Here is a 21,189-nt window from a genome sequence, read left to right on the forward strand (position 1 = left end):
AGGCTCAGCTCACCTGGTGAGCTCAGTGGGAGAACCCACCCCAGGGGGCAACAGCAGTGACTGTGAGGCCGTGGAGCTGAGCTCAGACCCCGAGGGCCGCAGCAGCCCGGAGTCATGCCCACATGGCCCTGCTTCACGAACGGCCCCAAACACCTTGGCAGCAGTGCGCCTGTCTGACCTGCCCTCTTCACACGGTTCCTGCCTTGCTCGGCCTTGGGAGGACCAGACTCGAGGATGCCAGCCCTGGAACCCCATGTGCACCGGATGGGGTGGAAGGCTGCCCTTGATGATGTGACAACAGGTGACAAGTGGAAGCTCACGTGGGCAACATGGGGGGCGGGTTCTTAAAATCAATCAAGATAAAAGTAGGTTTGTTTATGGAGAAAAGGAAACTGCATGATATCCCAAGTATACATAAATAAATCTAGAGATTTTAATAAGCCCAAACCGCCCCAAGGTCAACGCCCAGCAGACCACCGCTCCCCAGGCTGCTGCCGTTAGCACAGGGAGGGAGAGGTCACGAGAGACTGCAGGGCCTGGGCAGGCTCATCCCTGCAGCTGGCAGCTAGTGCAGAGCGCGACCTGGCCAGCAGGTGCACTGGCCCCAGCTGCCTACCTTCAGCGCAAACATGCTGCTCTGCCAGGGCTCTGCTGCAGACTCACTCCCTGCCACCACAGCCAGGGCTCTGCTGCAGCTGCCACACAAGATGCCAGGGCAGCCAAGCCCAGCCCCCCACCCTGCAAGATGTTCGGTCAGTAAGGAACAGGTCTGACAGCCCGGGTATGGCGACAGCGGTCTGCTGGCAGACCTGGCTGGCATGGGTGTGTAGCTGTGCAACTAGAAACCAAAATTTTCTGGTGTGTTCACAGTGTCATCGATCACCTGCCAAACAACTTACACAATAAGCCCCCTCCCCCACCCGACATGGCTGACGCTGTCCTGGAGAGGTGGCGCAGGACCAACAGAACGCAGGCGAAGGAGGCAGCCCCGGAGGCCCTCCCTCGGCAAAAGCTCTCCACGCCTCCAATGAGCAGATCATCTTTCTGTGATTATGGCCAAACCCTCCCGTTGCTTAGCAACACATAATTAAGGAATATGTTTTCAGATCCGCTTTGCAAGCCTGGCCATTATCAGATGAAATTACTGGAGCAACAAATGTCATCGCCATGCAAATTAGTTGGTGGCAGAGAAAGAATGTTTGGTGGCAAGAGGCAAGGCACAAAGCCCCGCGAAAGTGATCCCACACCCCTTTTCACGCACCAACTGTACAAAAAAAGTCAAAATAGCTAAGAACACACACGTGCGCGGCAGGCCCAACAGTGAGGGAAGACAAGAAACCCAGCTTGGGACGCATTCGCAGTCAGCACAGGTCGCTCCCTGGGGAGGGCACACCAGGTGACCACGGCTCAGGGCACCCGCCAACTGCTGGTTCCCACACACAAAGGGTTAGCATCAGCCCGCCCCTCTGCCCTGTGAAGCCAGGGATTCCGAGAAAGGAGTCAGAGGCAAAAGTGGGAGTAGATCGTTGACATTCTAGAACACAGCGCCAGCCCGTCCACGTCCATCTGGAAGACCCAAGCAGGCACGTACAACACACTGCGTGTGGCACCCGCAAGACAACCCCGCTGCTTCCCACCTGGGACGAACGTGTTCCTCCCTCCCTCTCTTCCTCACAGCAAGCAGAATTCCCAACTGTACTGCCCACTAGGAGATTAAAATTGTTTTTTTTCCAAACAGGGAATTAAGGAGTGTCAACATTTTGCTTTGTTTAACTCACAAGTAGAGAAACACACATTTTTAGCATCCTAGCAGGGAATTCCTGTGTGCCTGTGCGTGGACCTCAGCGAGGTGGGTTCCCGCTGCACCAATCTGCAGCAGTTCAGCTGGGCACCCCTTGCAGGCGTCCAGGGAAACAGTGCTGCCCGCCCCTGGTAGCCACTGCCCACCAGAGAGGGAGGGTGGGCGCAAAACACTGCCTCAGGCAGAGGCTCCAGAACTGGCTAAGGGAGCCTGTGCTCGCGCCACACACAACAGCCCCACCCTTCGCCTCCACCCCCAGCCCTTCCAGGGTCCTGGCTGGGGCAGGTGGGGAAGCAGAGGGGAGCTTTACTTGGTTCTGGCGTCAGCATGGTGGACACAATGATGGGGGCCCCCGTCCTGCGGGCCACCTTCTGGTACGGCGAGTGAGGCGAGTGTAGGCTCTGGCTGACGGGTGGCAGCGAGGGGGGCTCAGCGGGAGCCCCGGGCTTGCGCAGGAGCTGGGGGCTGGGCAGCGGAGAGGTGGCTAGGCTGCGTTCTCGCTTCAGGAGCTCCATGGGCACTGTGTAGGCTGTGGAGTAGGCGGTTCTGGGGCCTGGGTGGCTCAAGGCCACCCCTGCCTGCACAGGGTAGGCAGGGCTGGGCCGTGCAGTCAGGGCCGTGGGGGAGCTGTATCCGGAGTTGGAGGGGAAGTGGGGGGCCTGGGTACCCACCCCAGGGGCCGAGTAGGTGGCTGCAGTCTCCAGGAGGTGTTGTGAAGGGGCGCTGGCTGGCCGGTGGGTGGGGTTGGCAGCTCGGGGGGCGGCTGCTTGCAGAGGACCTGCAGGCTGGGGGTGCAGGGCAGTGGCTCCCAGCGAGGCCACGTCGCCGGGCAGCAGCTCACCGCGATGGCTGAAGCTGCTGGACCGTGTCCGGGGCAGGGGGCCTGCCCGGTCCAGCCTCCGTAGCTGCATCTCTGCTCTGCAGCTGCTGGCCAGGCGGCTGAGCACCCGGGCCTGGCCCAGGTTGGGGGCCACTGACTTGATGTCAGCGTCCTCCAGGGTGGAGAGCACGGTGGGAGAATCGAAACCCTGCCGTAGCAGGGCAGTCAGCGTGGCCTCGGTCAGCCCTTCAGCCCTCAAGAAGGCCAGGAACTCCGGCAGCATGTTCCTCTTGCCCTGCAGGTTGGCTGGGTCGGTGGCGCGATTCTCATAGGCCATCCTGACATGAACGTTCTCGGGCACAGGGCCATAGCCCTGGTGCAGGGCGCCGGGAGCAATTGCTGAGCCACCCTCGGGTGTTGCAGCTGCACTGGGATCCACCACCAGGCATGTCGGGGTCACCTGCCTGCCGGGATTAGAACCCACAGGTCTCTCGCCGATGTCGTTGTAGACCTGGCCAGGGGGGCAGGCAGGCGTCTCTGGCCCGTAGCCGGAGTCGGGCAGTTCCTGTCCATACCGCCCCGGCGACGGGGCCCTGCTCTGTGTCCGCTGCCCTTGGGGGATCATCTTACCTGCAGGATCCCGGTACAGGTGACCAGCATCCGGCAAGGCAGGTAATTGACCTTGCACCTGATCCCACGGCATCTGGCTGCCGAGCACTTCGTAGCTGGGCACCGGGCGGCTGCCTCTGGAGTCATGGTAGTACGGAGGCTCTCTGGGTGCCCGTATGCTTCTGGCCGGGTCGCTGTAGGAACCTGGCGGCAGCAGGGTGCTGGGAGCAGACATGACCGCCTGTCGGCTGTCGTAGAAGGCGAAGTCAGGAGCACAACCCTTTCCGGCAGCGACCGAGTTATAAAAGGCCTCGCGGAACAGGCAGGGCTCGGGCGGGCCAGCCAGGACAGTGTCCTGCGGGCGATGGTTTGTCAGCTCGACCCAGGCGCCCTCTCCTGAGCCATATGTCAAAGAGCTTCTCCTGGCCGGAGGCCGCAGGGCTGCTGCGCTGTCCCAGGGGCCCTTGTACCAGCCGGCGGCATCCCAGCTCTGAGAACGACCAATATTTGTGTGCCTGCTGGGAACGGGCATTGGGAAGAACAAGGCTGAGGCTGTGGTGACGGCAGGTTCTTTACAAATCCTCACTGACATCCATGAGAAACAGCCCCGGCAGTGAGCGAGCCTTTTGGGATGACAGCGGCAGTGGTGCCTGGCCAGGGGTTTTCTGTTTCCGAGTGCGGCCTGAATTATTAATCCTCAGAAACCTTAGTGGACAGCACAGCGCGCTCACAGCTTCTGTGCCTCCAGCCCCAGGCGTGGCTCCAAGGGCTCGAGAGGGATCCGTTGCAGGTGGCTGTCCCCCAAGCCCGGGGCCCCATTGCTGGCCAGCACACTCACATGGCTCTGGGCGTGCTGAACGTGCGGATTAGGAGCTAAATAAAACCCCTAAAGCTTCTGTTCATGTGACATCTTGTTAGCATGATGAAGTGGCCGCCCGCTCCCTCTAAGCCTCCTAGCCAGCAACTGGGAATTGCTGGACTCCCAGGGCCACTAATCTTCCCCCTCCCCGGGGTTTTCTCAGGGGAACACCCGTCCCAAATCCGATGGCTAAGCGGCAACAGCCGGGAGGAAGGCTGCTGCAGCCACGCCAATCCTCTTCCCCTCCCCCACTCGCTAATCCACGGCTCAGCGCGCAGGCAGTGGACAGAGACCCACCCCCCACTAGAGTCGGAGGACGCACTGGGACCTGCCAATGACATGAATCCAGCGGCTCCCTGTGCCCTGTCCATGGATTCCTCTCCGGGTGATCCTTAGACGCAGCTGTCACAATGCCAGGGGCGACGGGCCTGTGTCTGCGTCATCTGGAAGTGATAGCCACGGAGGTCCAAGGAAAGTGACAGCCACGGAGGTCCAGGTGGAAAGCTCCTCCCACACACCCTGAAAGGGCACAGAGACCCTGGCAGGCACCAAAGCCTGCTGCCCGGGGCACCTCACAGGGCAGCAGAGCCCAGAGGGGAGGGAAAGCCACGAGTCAGGAAACATTCACTGCATGCAGGGAGGACCAGGGGATGGAGGCTGCTCCATTTCCACGCACTGGAGCAGCAGGGTCCCGGGGACACACCTCCGGCACCCACAGAAGCCCACAACTCACCCCCAAAGAGTAACAGTCCCCAAGGCTAGGGTCTCTGGGGACCCAATACTGGCTCAGCCATAGCCCTTCCTTCTAGACACCAGCCTCATGTCACGGATTCGCAGAAACCAAAGTCCTACTGATGTCCTCCCCACGCCCCAGGATGGGCACAAAGGACAGACAGCAAGGAGCAAGGAGCCAGCAGTGGAAGGCTGGGTGTCCACATGTGAAGGCTCGTGATGCCTGGTCCCCCAAGACAAGCAGCAAATGTCGGGAGATGCCAAGCCTGGTGTGAACCAGGCGATATTCACACATCCTCCTAACAGCCTGTACAGGTGCACTCAGCTTACACATCCCAAAGGATCGAAACTGCAAAAAACCCCAAACCAGTGAGACCCAGGGACGGCCAGCAGTCCTGGTTCTGGCAGGTTGGTGGGCTGGGACCCTGTATGCCAGCTTTCTCCTTGGTGGGCACTGCCCACAGCTTCCTCCCTGCTCCAGAAAGGACAGGCTCTCCCATTGAATCCTCTGTGCTTGGGGACAGGCAGGTGACACCCAGCAGCCCCAGTCGGCGTCTGTCTGAGCCGTAGTCCAGCCACAACTGTGGCTGCCTCTCCCCTCGTCGCCCTGGGCATGCAGGACCGAGCACTCCCTAACAGGTCAGGCCTTAACTGCAGGGCACTGATGGGAGGAGGGTGACCATGGGCCAGGCCCCGTGTTAGGCACTGGATGCTGCAGCCTGTTTAATTAACCCATGGTGGTGCAGAGGATACGGCTCTGCCTTGGGCGCCTGCATTCCATTCTGAGTGCCTGCCCTGTCTGCCTGTGTGCACCCTGAGAAGCAGGTGATGTCCCTGCCACCCCCATGGCAGGCTGGGATAGAGTTCCAGGATCCCTGGTGTTGCAGGTGCTTGGACGACAAAAAGATGCCTGTCACATTAAATAATAGTAAGAATATAAATATTATATATAAACACAATAAAATATAAATAAAAACAATGAATGGCTGCCCATTAAATAAATATTAATAGAAAATATAAAGTCAGCTGGCTGTCTCGGTGGTTGTGAGGGGGTCATGTCAGAGACCCAGGGTATGGCAACGCCTGCGGCTGCCTGCTGTCCACCTGCCAGAGCAGCCCCCGGGGTCCTGGAAAGGGGGCAGGTACTCATCCAAGTGGTTCTGGCAGAAGGCCCCCCACTCAGTGCCTGGGTCTCAGCTACACCCCTGGCGTGTGAAGTCGCCCTCGCAGATGCAACCTGGCATGATCCTGTTGGAGTCCGGACCGTGAGCCCTCAGCCGCCAGATGGCAGATGCCTGCTGCTGGGGGGGCTGTCCTCCCGTTTCCTTTTCCTGCTTCTAATAATAGAACACGTGGTACCACGGAGCGTGCATGCCACGTGACCCCACTCTTAAGTGCACACAGAAGTCCGGAGCTGCGGGAGCCAAGTTCCTGGGCTGCATTGCCGGGTTCCCCGATGGAAGCAAGGGGCGACAGCACAAAACACACCGAACTCACGCAGCCCCAGCTCTGTGAGGCTGCAAATTGCGACAGATGTTTTCTCACGTGTGGCACAAACTCTGGGGCCTGCACTGGCACTTGTCCCCACAGCCTGGCACATTCCTTCTCGGAATGGGGGTCGAGTTCCAACATTCTCATCTTGCAAAGATGCTCGCTATAAAAAAATGAAGAAAATGCACAGGCCATCAAAAGCCATCCCCTGCTAACACGCCCAGGCAAGCACCGCGAAAAGCTGACGGCCAGAAGACCACTCTGGGAGTGTTACCCACGGCCACTTCACAGCAGGCCACGGAGAGGACAAGCACAGGGTCCCAGAGGGGTAGATGACAGTCACCTACTCCCACCCATGTAGCCAACACACCTTCCACGTTCCCTGTGAAGGGGCGGCAAAAAAACAGGGCATGGACTTCCCTGGGGACAATCTGCAGGGTGAAATGACACGAAGGTCATCCGGTCCAGCTGCTGCCTCCTCCCCACGGCCAGATGCTGCCAGGTCAGTGTCAAGGACAGCCCCTGCGTGGGAGGCGGCCAGCCAGCTTCCAGATGGAGTGAGGAGGAGTCTCTTCTGCCAGGCGGCCGCTGGGACCCACCCAAATTCTGTGACGCAGCAAAGGAAGCCGCTATCCTGCTGCCACAGCCCAAGAGCCACCAGGGAGAGCTGAGGTTAGCAGACATGAGCACATGTTAGGATCACTCTAGAAACCAGTTCCCCGGCTCTGTACCCTTGAACCACGTCCCTTCCTCGGCTGACCCAGCTTGTGTGGAGATCCTGACTGTCCCGGCCACACAGTGGGATGTCTGTGAATGCGCCTGCAAGACCCAGGAACCCAGGCTGTACCCACATGCTCACGGCCCGCTGTAAAAGTGTGTGCTTGCTGGGCCCCAGCGATGGTGGTGGCATATCGTTGGCTCAGAAAGTCTGCCCCAAGCTCCCCCCTCCAGCAACCTGCCCTGTAGCAGGTGCTACACTTCCTTGAGCCTGGTTGAGCGTTCACTATCATCTCTTCCTGCAGACCCCCACGCACATGCACCACGCTGCGCCTTAGTCACCACTCCATGGTCTCAAGTCTCCTCATTCCAGTCGTCCCCTCCCACGGGAGCCCAGCTCACAACTCCCCCTCCAGAAGTCCCCCTGACTCCACCTGCCTCCTGTCCCTGGTCCGGATGAATCTACCAACCTGCAGGTGAATCCACCAGCACCAACATGCCCGGTGGACACACTTGCTTAGGGAGACAGGCCGCAGCGTTCAGGCCATGCTGTCCCAAGAGAGCCCTGCTGTACTGTAACACTCGTCACATATGGAAGACAGCCTGTGCCCTCTGGCAGGTATGAAGTGACAGATATGGAGTCACCAAGAATTCCCTTCCCAGGAGCTTACACACCAAGCATGCTCATTTGCAAGGGCTGAGAAATGGGCACGGTGCTGAGACAGGCCGTGGAGATGGCCAGAGGCAGTGCCACGGTGTGGCCAGGTGCTGAGGGGCCCAGCCAAAAGGAACCCCCCTCATGGAGGCGGCCTGCAAGAAGCCTGCTGTCCCCGCTACCTCCTAGCCTGGCCGTGTTGCCCAGCCAAGTTCCTGTTGGATGCGGAAGGCCAGCTTGCATCTCAGGAAGCCACACAAGGACCCCCTGGGGATGGAGGTGGAGAGGGAATGAGGGCAAAGTGGATGGGCTCCAGTGGCTGAGAGCCAGAGCCCCACCAAGGGCAGCCTGACACTGCTGGCCCTAGTCAACCAGGAATGGGCACATCAGGGCACACTGTCCAGCTCATGTGCTCTGCAGAGCTCAAGAGGGCAAGAAGCCACCTGGAACACGGATCCATCAGGGTGAGTCTTGCCAGGACATGCTGGAGCTTGGGGGGCTCCCTGCCCACATTTGTGGGGGCGCAAGGGATGTGCCACACCCCGAAGGTGACCAGGAGAGCCCAAGAGGAACAGGGCAGGGTATGCGCTGCACGCAGCAGCCACAGGACAGGCCTGGGAAAGCGCCGCGCTCCCCGAGCCCAGTGGCATGGGGACCAAGAACTGCCCGCAGAAGAGAGCTCTTGTTTGCAGAAGGCAGTAAGCAGTGACCATGGTGTGAGCCTGATGGGACGTGGGCAGCCAGCAGAACCCAAACCCCAGGGCTGGTGCTGGGGCTCGTGGGTAAGGATGATGTTGGTGGCACCGGTATTCCAGGGGAGCACCAGTTGGGAGCCGTGGCTGCTCCACTTTCAATCCAGCTCCCTGCTGATGTGCCTTGCATCCTGCAACCACAGGGGAGACCTGAAGAAGTTCCTGGCTTGGGCCTAGCACAGCCCCGGGCACTGTGGCCACGCGGGGGCGTCAATCAGCAAATGAAAGTTGTCTAATTCTGCTTTTCAAACAAATACGTAATTCTTTTTTTTTTCATTGTCAAAAATTTTTTTTATTATATTTTTGACAATCTTTACATAGTTAATTAGGGTAAAAAGGTTCAAGGGCTATAGGGAAGTGTGGGTAAGACTATTATTTCCTTATTGTTTCCTTCATGTGTCTGAGGTAAAGAGGGATAATTGAGGGAGAAGCCTCACCCAGTTTCCAACCCACCCCAAGTCCCGGATGTGGCGCATGCTCTGAGATACTTGCTCAAGTGGTTTTGATAGTTCACCAGTTATGAATCACTGCCAATTTCGCCACTCCAAGCACGATGAGGTCGTTGAAGAATCCACTGATTGATACAGTCCATCATAGAGTATCCATTTGCCCAGTATTTCGCTGCCAACATATAGCTGAGGTGGTTGAATGACTTGTTCTGTCTTCTGTCTTTTCTTGGCTAGGGTTCTGAGTCTAGCTTTTCGATTGGGGAGATCCCCAAAGAAACTCTGAGGTATTCCCAGACCGGATTCTTGTATGTTCTAGCAAGTACAGGGCCCGGCACAGTCTATCACCACGATCAGCTGGTGGTTACAATTGCTGGGTTGGTTCTGTTTTCAGTCCCGACTTCCACTGGAACCAATGGGTGTTGCAGTCCAGCCTGGTTCTGCCCAGCACATACTCGGCACTCGCATAAACCAGTGGGAGCTGCAGCCCAGTCAGAGCAACCTACAATAACCCCCACCAGGCCTGCCCCCTACCCTGGTTTGCCAGTATGTGTAGCAGACTAGTCCAGTCTGTCCCACATCCCATTAAACAAATACATAATTCTTAAAACAAAGAAACAAGAAGACCTCTCCAGATGCGGGTGGAGGCCTGAGGAGCAAGGGCCCCAGAAGGGTCGCTGCCCAGTTAAGACTCACAGGGCATTTTATCCTTAGCCGTGTCACTGGGTCAGTCAGTGACATCTCTCCAACCTTGCCAGTCCTTGGTGTGGGCATAACAGTGTTGTAGCCCAAATATTTGTGCTGTGGGGGTTGAAGCCATGTTTAGTTGACTATTGTATATTTACATAGCTAATGTAATTACAGCCAATCACCTAATTACTGGAAATGTGCATAATTGCCTGATCCCAACATATAATTATAATGTATAGCAACATCATGAATACCATTTTTTAAAAATGACTTGACTTGTTGGGGCTTATTCAGGATATTTATCAGACACGATTGCGGAGCACCCACACGGCCCCGGCTGCATCAACCCTGCCAGTGCGGCAGCGCCCCACAAAACCAACGGGGCTCACTCAAGCATTTAAAGGAAGGTTGGGAAACCCAGCCAATTACCAGAAACAAAACACCCAAACACAGCCACGCAACTGCCAGGGAGGGCCTCACTGGCCCCGGACCATCCTGCCATCTGGGTCACCAGGCGACCGGGAAGCTACGCTCAGACATGCCAGGGCCACCTGGGGGGCCTCTTGGGAGACTGTCCCCCCGGGAGAGCCCCCTCCGGCAGTAAGCACCCCCCAGCAAGAAGAACAGAAAAACCCTGGTCAGGGAGACTGGTGTCCCTGCACCCGCTGTTGCAGTATTTTTTCTGGGACCCCTTGTGCCCTCCTGGATGGTAACCAGGGCACAGAAACCTCATGGGGGGGGGGAGGCACAACATCGGAAGTTTTGGTTGTCCCCCCAGCCCCCTCACCCGGGCTGTGAGCACAAAGGGACTAGGAGGACACACCCCAGGGGAGCAGGCGGTGTGGTGGGGATGGGGCTCCTGGATCCCCGACACCAGGGGGGCAGAGGCAGAGCCCATCCTAGCGGACAAGCGCTGGGGCAGCCAAACCAGCCCTGGCCTGAGGCAGCAAGGCCTCACGTCTCTCAGCTGGTTGACGCATGAACGCACACCATGTCAACAAACTCAAGAGAGAGGAAAGCCGAGACATGAACGGCACACCACAAAGACAACGTTGCTGTCTGCCGGTGAGCAGCCTCTGCCAGCCAAGGCTGGTCTGGAGCAAGGCTTACTCCAACGGGACTCTAGGAAGACTGGGACAGCGGGAGAGGCAGCGGAGGACAAACTTGCATCATCACAAGGGAAAGCTCGCTCATTGTGTCAGCTGACTGGGAGGGGTCCACGAGGTGCTGGCTGCACACATGCTGGGTCCGGCTGGAGGCCCTGCACTCCGGTGCCTTGCTGTGGGGTCACAGAAGGGACGAGGTGAGCAGGGACTGGACCAACATGATGGCTGCCCCAGGCCCGGGGGTACTGCTTGCATTTGGCCAGAACTGAAGCTCTGGCGGAGAAGCCGGTGCGGGTGGGCACAGCCTGTACGGGGAGGGAGTGGGCACAGGAGGGGTGGGCCAGGAACCAGGGTGCCAGAGCCTAAGAGCTGGAGGAGAGACAGCTGTCTGTCCCCAGCCCAGGGGGCGAATGCTTCCGGCTTCTGGTCATTGAGGGCCCCAGCACCCGGACACAGCAGTATAGCTGGGCACACAGGGGGCAGCGGGATGGCCTCACGGCAGCACCTGTAACACCGGAACCCCTGCCCCAGCAAGAAGGTGTGTGAGAACTCATCCAGCTCACACGTGGGAGGAGCGCCAACACTTGTCTAGAGTTAGCGTGGTCACTCAGTGGGATGTGACTAGTTCCCGTGTAAACAAAACAGCTAAACAGACGTGTAGGGGAACATGAGCACGCAGTCTACGCAACAGCAGTACCATGAAGCCAAACTCCCACATGTGAACTGTCCGAAGGAGCTACACACTCTGGGGACACTGCTGTGCCTACAACATTTTCCAGAAGGTTCTGGAAAAAAATCCATTCATTCACTCATCCCTCCATACATGCACACCAGGAAAAGCAGCTGACCTAGCGGAAGGCCCGTGTCTGCCGCCTTTCTGTAGGTCTCCAACATGGTCAGCCACTTCGCTTTTGTTTTTGAAAATCCTTGAATGTTGGGGCCGGCGTGGTAGCCTAGCAGCTAAAGTCCTCGCCTTGCATTAACTGGGATTCCATATATGGGCACCGATTCTAATCCTGACGACCCCGCTTTCCATCCAGCTCCCTGTGTGTGTCCTGGGAAAGCAGTTGAGGATGGCTCAAAGCCTTGGGATCCTGCACCCATGTGGGAGACCCAGAAGAAACTCCTGGTTCCTGGCTTCGGATCAGCTCAGTTCTGGCCGCTGCGGTCACTTGGGGAGTGAATCAATGGACTGAAGATCTTCCTCTCTGTGTATCTGACTTTCTAACCTTAAGAAAAGCCTGGAGTGTAGGGTCTCACATGCAGTGGGAACCCAGGGACACTGGGACCAAGCTCTTGTGCGGAGAGGCGGCTCCAATACCGTCTATGCACCACATGAGGGAGCAGCAATTCGGCAGGGCCGGCGGCACGGCAATGCTGCTGTGTTCCTGTCCACAGCTGGTGTAGAGCTGGAAGGGCAGCTGCACCCACTGCAGTTATGGTGCCACACCCCACACCTGGTCCTGGTCCTGGGAAGAAGGCAGCCCCACCGCACTCACTGAGAGCCACCTTGCCCAGGGCCACCTGCTGAGCAGCGGAAGACTGTGCTTAATCAACATTTCGGATTTCTGTCCCTGGGTTTCCATTAGATTTTAATTATATTTATTTTTCCTTTCATGAATAAAACACTTCCAGACATTTTCAAAGATACCAGGGACTTGAACACAACACGAGGACCGCACAGGGCTCTTATGGAATACCTTGGAAGTCACAGTTGTAAATATCGTAACTGAGAACAGACAGTGCAGAAATGCCAGGAAAAACCAAAGACGGTCCTAGTATACAAGCTTTCATATGCAAACCAGCCACGGGTAGGTGGAAGCAGTGAACCCAGGGTGGCCCAGCCTCGGGAACCAGGGCCAGGCCTGCTGCCTCCAGGCCACACAGAAGGGCTGTGGGGCGAGGGGGCGGCAGGGGTGTAGTACGTTCTGGAACAGCCCAGCTCAGGTGAGCCTGTCAGGATGGGAGCAAGGAACCAGGTCCTGGGGGAACCCAGCACACACGCTGGCTCTTACCTTCGCAAATTCTGTCCAACCGCTGTCGCTTGACTTTGTGCTTATCCACAAGGGCCATTCTTTACGGAACTTTGCAACTCTGATTCAAAAGGCAAAGCGGTCCTCTAAGAACTTAGGGGAGCTTGCCGGAGCCTGCGTGCATGACGCCACTACGCACCCTGAAACAAGCAGAAAACAGTCCTTACTCGGCTGCCCCTGGACACGTGGGACGACAGGTCATCACGGGGACTTGATGGCCACCTGCTAAGGCGACCTGCCGTCCGGGGGTGGACAGAGGCGGCACCAAGTGCACCGAGAAAGCTCAGGCTTCCCCCTGGGTAGCAGGGGCAGGGCACACAGGACAACAGGCAGTGACACCCAAATGCTGCACCAGGGCTTGTGACGCTGTACAGCCACAGACACCAACAAGCAGCCTGGCTCCTGACACTAACCCTGGCTGGACTCACTGCGCTCACAGCCAACCCGACACTACGGCACCCACCAAGACTGCATGGGGGGCTCACAGCCTGCGTTCCGGAAGAGCTGGGCCAAAGCCCCAGCTCAGCAAAGCATGAGCCATTCCCGCCGCGTGTGCCCAGCTGCCTGGCCTGGACCTCAGGGCCCAGCTGGAGGCTCTGGGAGGGACTAGTGGCATTCAAGCCTGCCCGGCCATCCTCAGCATCATTTTAGGCAGTGGTGAGCAAGCTGGAGGCGGCGGGAGAAGGGTCTCCCGTGTCGGCCAAGTATGGGGGCCCTCTAGCAGGGAGAGCTCCTGCCCACACCTTGTCCCTGGAGGGAGAGTGGGCTATGACATCATGGCACTGCAGACCTGACTGCTCAGCCGGTGGCCACCAGGAGCCCCCGAGTGTCCTAACGTCCCTCACTGCTTTAGGGGCTGCAGCCTTCGCATATGTGCAGCGTGGCTAATCCTCCGTAGTCCGCACTGTGGTACAGCGGATGGAGCCCTGGCTGCCCCACGTCTCAGCTCCTGCCCTCTGCACCTGGGACAGCAGCAGAGGACAACCCAAGAACGTGGGCGACCCAGGCGCAGCCCTGGCCTCGGGGTTATCTAGGAGACAACTCCTGGATGCAAGACCTTGCCTTTTTCTTATTCTCTGACTTTTAGATAAATGCATCTTTGAAAAACTACAGTGCTTTTTAAAACCCATTTGATGGGCTCATTAAAGAATCCATGCTCATCGGTGTCTCCAGGAACACAGTAAGCACTGGCTGCATAGCACCCGGCCAGAGGGGGTGCAGGAGACCCCAGGGCTAACAGAGGTCACAGCACACACTGGTCAGCTGTGCAACCCCTAGGGAAGGACTTCACCAAAGGTCAGGCTGCAGCCTAGGCAACTTCCTGGTAGTTAATGGGTAGTTTCCCCAGCAAAACGGACTGAAAAGGCATCCTCAAGATTTATGACAATAATTACGTAATTAAAAAAAAAAGTACAGCCAGGAAAAGCAGCAGTTTCCAATCACCTAAACATGGCAGCACTCCAGATTCTCAGCCCCTCTGAAGGCCCATGAACCACATCAGCCCAGCAAGCGGCAAGGACCATCGACCACGGATGAGGTGACCCTGTTTGGGAACGCCATCCCTGGCAACTGCAGGAGTAGCAGCATGGAGCGACGGGACACAACCTGGGGCCTTGAGTGGGCGCCTTCCTGTGAGAAGCCCACGGGATGCCAGGTGGAGCCAGGGCAGGCCACATCCCTGGGGGGAGACCTCAGCCACAGTGAGGAGCGAGCCAGCATGGTGGGCTCACACCCCTCCCCCAGCCCCGGAGGGGCACATAATCACTCTTTTTGCTTTCCTTTGAATTTTAATTTGTATAATTAGATGGCTTCCTGAAAAATTGATAAGTAGAATCTCGATCACACAATCAAAGGAAAGATGAGCCATCGGCTTACATAAATATGTCTTCCATTAAAGGAAAGTGGCTCCTAGCACGTGTGCTGGGCATGAGGGGGGCGGGGAGAGCCTCCGAAGGCAGCTGCCCACTGGAGTGGTGAATTCACGCTCACCGGACTGCCAGGCTCTGGGGTGGGCTGACCACCTGGGGCAATGGCCATCCCTCCCCCAACATGGCTTTGGGAACCAGAGTCAGGAAATGTGACAGTCGGCTTCCCGGGCTCCCTAGGAGAAACTCTATCTGCAACACAGAGCTGTGCCTCGTTGGCAGCCCGTCGCCCTCCACCCCGGCTCTGGGCTCCCTCTCACCACAGTCCACTTGGTTGGCCAACAGCAGCTGCTGCGCCTGCCTCACACCAGCCTGCACTCCCGCTACACCTGTCACAGGTGGGGGGAGGGCGGAAGTCACAGGACTCACTCGCCTGCAGGAGGACCTTGGGGAACCTGCAGTGCCGCCCCTCTCGCGATCAGGTCACCCATGTCCCAGAAAAGCCACGTGCCAACGAGAAGCCGTAAGGCGCTTCCTGCAAGTGAGAAGGGAGGGCCTCCCCGGTTCTTCAAGCAGGTGCGAAAAGTCAGCAAATCGAGATACCAGAAATACCGAAGTCCACGCATGAGGAGAATTAAAAACGCCACAAGAAATGTTTTGAAAAATTGTGCAAAACAAACATTAACACATACACAAACACACCCTCTCTCAGGTATTGGTTCATTCCCTAAATGTTTGTAAAACCCAGGGCAGGGCCAGGCCAAGGTCAGGGGCCAGAAACGCCAGCTGGGCCTCCCAGGGTGCCCGTCAGCAAGAAGCTGGAAAAGGAAGCAAGGGAGGTAAGAACCCAGAAGCTGCACCTTGCACAGAGGCTAATCCAGCACACCACGAGGCCCAGCTTTTAGTTCCATTTCCTACGAAGCCCCGTGTGATGTCTTGGCACCGGAGTACAGCAGACAGGGGTGGCTGCCCTCTGCAGAAGCCACAGGTTGGGCAGAACAATAACGAGTAACGGCACACGTCACAGCTCTCCCGAGCATCACATTCAGGAGCAAGGAAGCAAAGGACGGTCAACCTCCCACAGCCGGACACAGGGGTGCAGGTGCAGGGGCTGGCCCGGCCAGCGCCAGGCCACAGGGCAGTCCTCACCAGGAACCTTCCTATCTCAGTCAGGCCTTTCATTCTGCCGTGCCTTCATAAGCACTAGGCAGTTGAAGGACTTCCCAAAGTGTGTATCTTTAACAGTGCCTTCAAAAATGGAAACTTCCTACACCAGTGACACAGCATGACAGTTCAATTCTCCTAGGGAGACCTTCTTAAGCAACGTGCGAACAGTGACTAAGTTTTGCAGCACATTAAGGAGGGAGCACGACCCCAGTACAGGCACCTGGACAGCACCTGGAGCTCCGAGCTTCTGGCACCACAAAGCTGTGCAGGATGTCGCTGGCCGGAAAGGGAGCTGCACTATTGCACCTGGCACCACCATGGCTGGCCCCAGAGCCAAAGCTCACTGCTGGGTCCAGGCATGGAGCACCCAATGCACAGAGGCCACAAACTGAAACAGTCGATGGGACCCTCACACCAGGCCAAAGTGGGGAGCCCGGAAGTCAACAGAGCCTCCGACCACATGGGCCTGTGGAGCTGGAGTTCAAGCTGGCTTGCTGGTGTGAGAGGCAGGCATCCACGCAGCTCAAACTTCGGCCAAACATGGGGCTCTGGCACTATTTACATGCTAATCCCCAAGGTGAGGGAAAGCCACCAGGTCGACCTGCCAGCCCTGGACCTGCGGGGGGGGGGGGGGGGGGGCCTGCAGACTTCCCAGGTTGGATAATTACAAGTAAGTGAACCGGAATAGAGTCATACTGTGGCCAAAACTGAGCGCTGTGCAGGTGCAGGAGTGGCTGGATACAGTCAGCGGCGTGGGAAGCTGAGGTGGAGCTGTCATCCCCCAGCAAGGTCAGGAAGCTCATCTTCCCCAGGACGTGCCCGGACGCCCAACTTGGGTGATGTGGACCCCGAGTGTCATGCACCCCCAATTCGTTCCTTGGGCCCCCGAGAGCCTCCAACTCCTCCCCATAGCCAGATCCCTTTCTGGGACCCAGGAGGTCAGGGATGCCTCACGACTCAGAAGAGCCTGGAATTTCAAAAGCTAGCTTATGGCTGGTTATCTGCTCTCCAGGCAGCTACTGAAGTGTCCAAACACGGATGGCAGGGATTCCGGCGGTTTGGCAGAGTAATCTACACTGGTGCACCCTCAAGAATAAGGTCAACCTGGCCGTGGTCACCACCTTCCAGGTTCTGCCTGTTGAGGGTCACCGGAGAGTAGGGGCTGAGACGGACTACAGCAGGGACAAGAGCACCTTGGAGGGTAGCACGCACTCAGGCCAGGTGACTTGGTGCATGGCAGGTGCCAGGAGGAAAATGTGAAAGGCAGGCTGCTCCCTGCGCCTGCGCGCCCAGGCTGCGTCCGCTGCTCACACTCAACGCAAGAAATGCTATACGGTGCTAACTACCTGCCCTTGGAAAAGGCTGTGACTGGGCACAGGACTTGGGGGGGTGAATTCTGCCAGTTCCTAACTGGCTGTTCTCTTTGTGTCACAATAAAAATTCAGCACGGGGCTTCCCATGTTCCAGAAAGAGAAAATCCTGTGTGTAGGATTTTTCCACACACTTTAAAAGTGTTTGTCTCCTAAACAAGTCTTAAACTCAAGACGGGGGTGGGGGGAGGAATAAAACCAAGTAAGCAGTTCAAAATGGGTGTCTTCAGGGTCAGTGGTGCAGCTTAGCAGGTAGAATGGAGACTATTAACTCCAGCATCCCACAGGCACACTGGTTCGATACCTATGTGCTCCACTTGCAATCCAGTTTCCTAACACACCTGGGAAAGCTGCCCCTGCCCTGGCCAGTGGCTGGTAGATGCCCGGATCCTTCACAGCCTGTAACTCCATTTTTCCAGTAAATTCAGATTCCTGCATCCCCTACCCGGAGCCCCTCTCTCCTACTGAGGAGCCTGGCCAAACAGGGAAAGGGGGTGCCACCATGGTCCCCTCCTGGCTACACAGTCACAGCCAGGAAATATTCTGGAACGTTTATGCCAGTGCAACACATTATTCCGAATATTTATATGAGCATGAATACAAGTAAACACACAGAAGTATCTGGAAGATCAGACTCGCTCACAGCCAGGCTAAGACGCGGGGGGCACACCCACCACACGTGTGGCCAGCACCCGCCACAGGTCCCGGCTACCTGGAAGGCGTCCACGCTACATCCACTGAATTATGCCTCTATAATGTGCAACATGCCATGAAGCAATGTAAACTGTAAATCTGGACTCATGGGGTGGAAAGATGTTTAACATTTTTACAGCAACTTTGAATTATTTATCTAATGCTAATACATATGAACCACACGTGTAGTTAGTTATCTAATAAAGGCAATCACAGAAATCGATGGGTTACTAGTTCAACAAGCTGCAACGGTGTGCTCTTACACGGAAAACCAAAAATGTGGATGGTTAGAATTTTTAGATATCTGCCTCTGGGTTTTTTTGTGTCGCAGCTGACACCCAAGCCTTGGGCAATGTCCACTCTCCCCACGGAGCACAACTGTGGATCCCATGGCCTTCAGGCATGTTAGGGACACACTGCAACACCAAATCCAAAGCCAACGGGTTGTGACGCCACCACCCTGTGGGGCTGACCTAGCCCAGCAGAGGGCACTGCACGCCCAGTATGACCTTCTCTGCCTCCAGATTCTGCCAACACTTGTGCTTGGTCAGCGTCCAGGCCAGCAGGGATGCAGAACACCCAGGAGGGTGAGTTTCCATGATGCCCCAGCAAAGAAAAACACAAATGGACAGCAATGGAACTTCTAAGGAAGGGGTCGGGACTGCGGTACCCAGGACAGGTAGGTGCCTACCTGATGACAGCTCAGCTCTGCTGGGTCCAGAGCCATCACACAACTCTTGAAAGGAGGTGGGCATCAGGGATGTCCCCACTGCGTCTAGCAAGAGGCTCACCAGCCTGCAGGTGCTGGGCAGAGTACAGCACATGGCAACTTGTGCCCAGCACCAGCCCCTCCTTCTCAGGAGGCCAGGAGGGGGTGGTTCATCATCATAGTGCCCCCACAGGGGCCTATGCCCCTCTAAACCTCAGTCTTTCTCAGTAGCCACCTCCGTGTAGACAGCCCAGTGAGGTGGTGGGCTGCTGGGCTGCTTTCAGGAAATGGCGTCTGGAGACATCATCTGAGGAAAAGCCCACTCCTCACATGATCCCTTCCTCACAGGGTAGGCACCTCCCATGGCCATAGCACCCAAAGGGGGTCCCAGGCAACCCTGCTGACACCCACTGGCCAGCCTGCTGTGCCCAGGCCACAGCCATCACAGCTCATTCCTCCAGAGCCGTAGGCCACACGTGAGCCCGTGGGGGGACAGGTGTGGGTGGAGGGTGCCCTCACCCAAGCAGGGTGTCACTGCACTGGCAGGCACTCATGTCCAACAGCCCAGTTCCATCCCATGGTCATCCTTCACAAAGCCACTGGGACACAGCAGACGGTACATGGGTGTGTGAAAGCAGCTTGTTCCAGAACTCGCTCTCTGACTGGAATCCCAAGAAAACAGTCCCTTTTACACTACACACCTAGCGTGGCTTCACAGTGGAGGAGAGCCACACGAGGCTCACACGAGTCTCCCATGCGACAAGAACATGAGCTGATCAAACACAGCACTGGTCTTATCAGCGTCAGTGTGGGGAACGCTGAGTCACCTGCAAATACGTCAGGAGCACAAACACGGCCATTTCTCAGATGATCGCAGACAGCGGCCAGCACCTCCCGGAACCTGTGAGCCAGGAGCGCACTGTGGCCCAGCACACAAACGTGGCCCAGAGCCCAACGGCCGGGGAGCCCCTGAAAGCTTTGTACAGCCATGGCATTTTTGGAACCTTCTGCGGTTTTACAGCCCCAACTCAGATCAGCTACCATTAGGGAACTGAAGATTCACCTCAGCCGGTCCATGCTCGAGAACTCTCGCTTATACTACCCAGGGAGACCTTGCTGGACTGAAGTCTACAAAGAAGGGCCAGACTTACCGCCCAGCAGCCGCAACTCATTCTCCCCACCCAGAACTCTTGAACCACTGAAGGAGGCTGGAGAGAACCTGGCCTAGGGAACTCAAATGAAAACGAGCCAGGAAGACGCAAACGCTAGCAGGGGTTTTCTCCCAGGGGGTGGGTGGGTGAGAGAGAGAGAGAGAGAGAGAGAGAGAGAGAGAGAGAGAGAGAGTGTGTGTGTGTGTGTGTGTGTAGTTGGAATGGCTATCTAGCAGGGGTTTTCTCCCAGGGGGTGAGTCTGTGGGAAGAGGGGGAGTGGCTGCTGTGTGTGTGTGTGGGTGTGTGTGTGTAGTTGGAATGGCTATGTCGAGCGCACGCGCGTTCCCACACAGGCACAGATGAGACAGGCCGAGTGTCCCAGCGCTCAGCATCCCTGCCTGTCACAAGCGACCAGGACACCAGCACTTAACAAACACAGCCTCTCTTTTTCAGAGAAGTCCTGGCCCGGCGCCATCCCATTTCACATCTGGCACCTGGTCCCCAGGAGAGACCCAACGGTTCAGGAGCAGGCAGGTCGGGAACCCTCCTGACCAGGGGCTGTGCTCTGGGCACCTGCTTAGTGCTACCCTCAGCAATATGGACACAATCCTGGCACCCCAGGAGCAGGGCAAGTTTGGCCCGGAAGCAGCCTTGGAAGAGTTAATGGACAACATGGAGGAAAATGGCGTCCAGGCAATGAGATGAGGTCAGCGGGCCTGGGGCCGGCGACACTTGTAAGAAAGAACATCTGTTGGTGTCACAAGGTCGGCAGGAAGTGAGTGGGTGTATGTGGCTCTGATTGGCTGGCCTAGCACTCCTAGAAAGAAGACACACATGGCTTAACTTAGCCCTAGAGGAACAACACAAAAACCCTTTCAATTGTCGTGGGCCAGCCCCCGCCTCCTCCAGACAGGAGGCCGAACTCGGGCTCTGGCAACGAAACCCGCCCAGGGCGGCCGCTGGCAGTCAGTCTTTGTGCACCGAAGTCCCTGGAACTGCGGCGAGGGGCAACTGGCTTTGCCTGGAGACAGAATGTGGAGCTCCCTGCCCTGAGAACAGCCCGCACTTCACTAAGTCCATCATCATGAAAGCCAAAACAAGAGCTTCCATGGGAAAAAACAGGAAGTTCTGGTACAAAACAGGCCTCAAAATAGGGCTCATGGCATTTGGTGCCAAATGCCAGCCTCTTGGGCCCTTCTGTCCACCAGGCCCCTCCCCACTCCCCACTCAGAGACTGCCCTGCCCTCCTCCTGAGGCCGCTGGAGGCCTGGGCTGTGTTAGGCTCCAGCGGTGCTGCTGGGGTAGTTGAGTTGCTGTTAAGGCCAGTGCCACTTCCTGGCCTCAGTCTGCTAAAGAGAGGAGGCGGTCTCGGGGGGCTGGTCCCTGGTCCCTAAGCAGGCACCAAACCTGTTGCCTTCCATAACTGGGGGTCTGTTCTGGCCTCCCTGGGCGGGGCATAGGTGTTTAGAGTCTGGGGCTGCTGAAATCTATGTCTCCTCATGCCTTCTGCATGGGATGCGCCA

The 21,189-nt window shown here is 57.2% G+C and overlaps 1 protein-coding gene across 12 annotated transcripts in view; it reads right to left on the minus strand.

Annotated features, from left to right (window-relative positions):
- CTBP2 (C-terminal binding protein 2) overlaps positions 1–21,189 on the minus strand; it is a 105,454-nt gene that overhangs the window by 10,869 nt on the left and 73,396 nt on the right. For 10 of the 12 annotated variants that reach the window (XM_058671437.1, XM_058671430.1, XM_058671429.1 and 7 more), the window contains one exon: positions 12,694–12,851. The exons of 1 other annotated variant lie outside the window; for it this stretch is intronic. In XM_058671437.1, the coding sequence (XP_058527420.1) occupies positions 12,694–12,751 (58 nt within the window). In that variant the 5' untranslated portion in view covers positions 12,752–12,851. Of the gene's footprint in view, positions 1–2,111; positions 4,206–12,693; positions 12,852–21,189 lie in introns of those variants that run through there. One more of the 12 variants, XM_004579746.3, reaches the window with a different exon arrangement.

This window comes from Ochotona princeps, chromosome 13, assembly GCF_030435755.1.
Source record: "Ochotona princeps isolate mOchPri1 chromosome 13, mOchPri1.hap1, whole genome shotgun sequence".
Lineage (NCBI taxonomy): Eukaryota > Metazoa > Chordata > Mammalia > Lagomorpha > Ochotonidae > Ochotona > Ochotona princeps.